Source organism: Papilio xuthus, unplaced genomic scaffold (genome assembly GCF_000836235.2).
Source record: "Papilio xuthus unplaced genomic scaffold, Pxut_1.1 DF829758.1, whole genome shotgun sequence".
NCBI lineage: Eukaryota > Metazoa > Arthropoda > Insecta > Lepidoptera > Papilionidae > Papilio > Papilio xuthus.
In genome coordinates this window covers 3106987-3109449 of record NW_013528891.1, presented here as the reverse complement: position 1 = coordinate 3109449, position 2463 = coordinate 3106987, and the positions used below count along the sequence as shown (strand labels likewise).

The 2463-nt window shown below is 31.1% G+C and overlaps 1 protein-coding gene across 8 annotated transcripts in view; it reads right to left on the bottom strand.

Moving 5' to 3' along the window:
• The window catches only part of Adamts-like (A disintegrin and metalloproteinase with thrombospondin motifs like), a 138315-nt gene that overhangs the window by 62513 nt on the left and 73339 nt on the right, over positions 1–2463 (bottom strand). For all 8 annotated transcript variants that reach the window (XM_013326060.1, XM_013326038.1, XM_013326077.1 and 5 more), the window contains one exon: positions 2341–2437. In XM_013326060.1, coding sequence (XP_013181514.1) covers positions 2341–2430 — 90 coding nt within the window. In that variant the 5' untranslated portion in view covers positions 2431–2437. The remainder of the gene's footprint in view (positions 1–2340; positions 2438–2463) is intronic.

Sequence of the window (2463 nt, the reverse complement as noted above, 5' to 3'; positions counted from 1 at the left end):
GCATAATAAATCGCCATTACCGATACGATGAAACTTGCGCAAGACGATCGAAAAACTCGAATCGATTCGGGTCAAAAACTGATTCATTACGAACGCCATTGAGGGCTTTGATTGTAATAAACGATATAACATAGTTAAGTCGATTCATATCTGATCGTACAATGTTGATTGCTTTTGCAAATGAACAATACGGATACTACATATATAGGTTAAGATTTAAAATATTTTAATTTGTTAACTACAGTTTATTAGACTATATGCTAAAATGTTCCTATTTAAAGTTAATAAAAAAGTAATTCTTACTAATATTATAAATGCAAAAGCTTAGTTAGATGAATGGATGTTTGTTAGAAGGTATCTCCGGAACGGATCAACGGATCTTGATGAAATTTGGCACAGATGTAGTCTGGACGAACACATAGGCTACTCATAAAGTTTTTTAGTTCAGCACAGACAGAGCCGCGGGCAATATCTAGTAACTCATAAAGAACACATCAATATTTTGTTCATAATCAAGATTTAAGAATATTAAGAACAAACAAAGAGTAGGATGAAGACAGAAATGACAACATGAAAAGTAATTAATTACAGTGGGTTTTTGAGACCAAAATCTCCGTTTAAAACATATTGTAATCTCTGTTTTGTCAAAGATGACAGGGATAATGGTATGTTTTATGCAGAGATTTCTAGTCTCAGAAACTCACGGTAAGACTTTAAATACAATAATATCTTATTTCAAAGATAATATACAAAAGAGAAGTTAAGAAAATGAACATTATTATAATATTACATAACAAATCAAACGCTTATCTTTTAACTTTAAATACCATGATTAAATTGTAAATTTATATTGAAACTATAATAACACCGCATAATATATGACTGGCAGTAAAATCGAAATGTTGCCATTTTTAATTCAAATTAATTAATATCCTATTTCGGCTTCTTTCTTGTGACAAGTAAAATGTAAAATTAGAATATTTTTTTTTATAAAAAATTCAAAGTACACGTGTTCCTCCATGAAGGTGTAATAAATTAAAAATTTATATTTTGTACGAATTTACCTATAAAACATTAATTAATGTGGGAATCGTACGATTGCAAATATTATATCAATAGTTATGCCTTTCGTTTTATTGTAAGTGAAAATATTTTTATCTCAGTTTAATTGAATACATTAAAAAGGGATACCAATATGTGTTCATTTGTTTCAACTGTAGAAAACAACGGCTATTAAAAAAATTAGTCAAATGTTCTCTCCATTATTATTACTAGATTACAAGGGTATTTTGGTGATTTTTGATTACCTATAAATATAATAATATTGGAGTGTCTGTATGTAATATAAAAAATATCCTTCGAAAACATGATTACATTTGCGTTGCTTATAACAAAAATCAATACTAAAATTTTTCGTCTTTCTGTCTGACAGTCTGCGTTTGTTTAGGATAATCTCCGAAACTTGTGGAACGATTTTGACAGAACTTTCACTGGAAGGTAGCTAATGCTAGGGTACATTTTAGGTTAATTTTTCTGCGCTAATGAAGTCGCGGGCAATCGAAACTTTGCAATCTTTAAGAAAATTCTAGAAATAAAAAATCATACCTTTCTGTTTGACACATGATATATCAAATTACGTCATCATGACACTTTAAAAACTGAACATATGCCAGAGGCAATTTAAATTATGGACTCGCACTTAAAGGTCAACCAGAAAGTTCAACCTAACTCATCAATTATTTATACTCTGTGATCAAAAGCCGCTATAAAAACTCTATACACGGTAAAAGTGATTTCTTAAATATTAAATATGTGCAAAAATAACCATGATGTAAGATAATATGTTTACAAATTTAAACATTGTTAAAAATGGAGTTAAATGAAAAAAATTAAGGAAGATATGACGACCTGGTGGTCAAAAACATGGTGTGCTGATCCTACGTCAGTGGGGGTTTGAGTAATCAATTGTGTGATTGCACTATTAAATTTAATACACATTCAACTTAAGTTGTGATTTTATATATCTTACTAATATTATAAATGCGGATGTTTACATGGATTGATGTTCGAAGATATCTCCGGAACCGCTGTATGGATCTCGCTGAAATTTAGCAAAGATGTAGAACATACTCTGGAGGAACACATAGGCTACTAATTATTTATTTTTAATTCCAAGCGGACGGAGTCGCTGGCGACTAGTCACACATAAAGACATTGTGTTGTCCTCTCATTGGAAAAGTAGACAAAATGTTTTCCTACAGATAACTGACTGTAGCAACTCACAGACCGTATGTTACACTTTTAATCTGTTATTAGTCTACCAAGTAATTTAAGACTTACCTTAGCATTAAGAGAGTGTGTTGAGAAGAAGGAACAGAGGAGAATCGCTGTGGACAGCCAGTGGGTCGACACGTGCGGTGTCCCCTCCATGGTGCAACTGAAACAACACATTTAAAATTAATG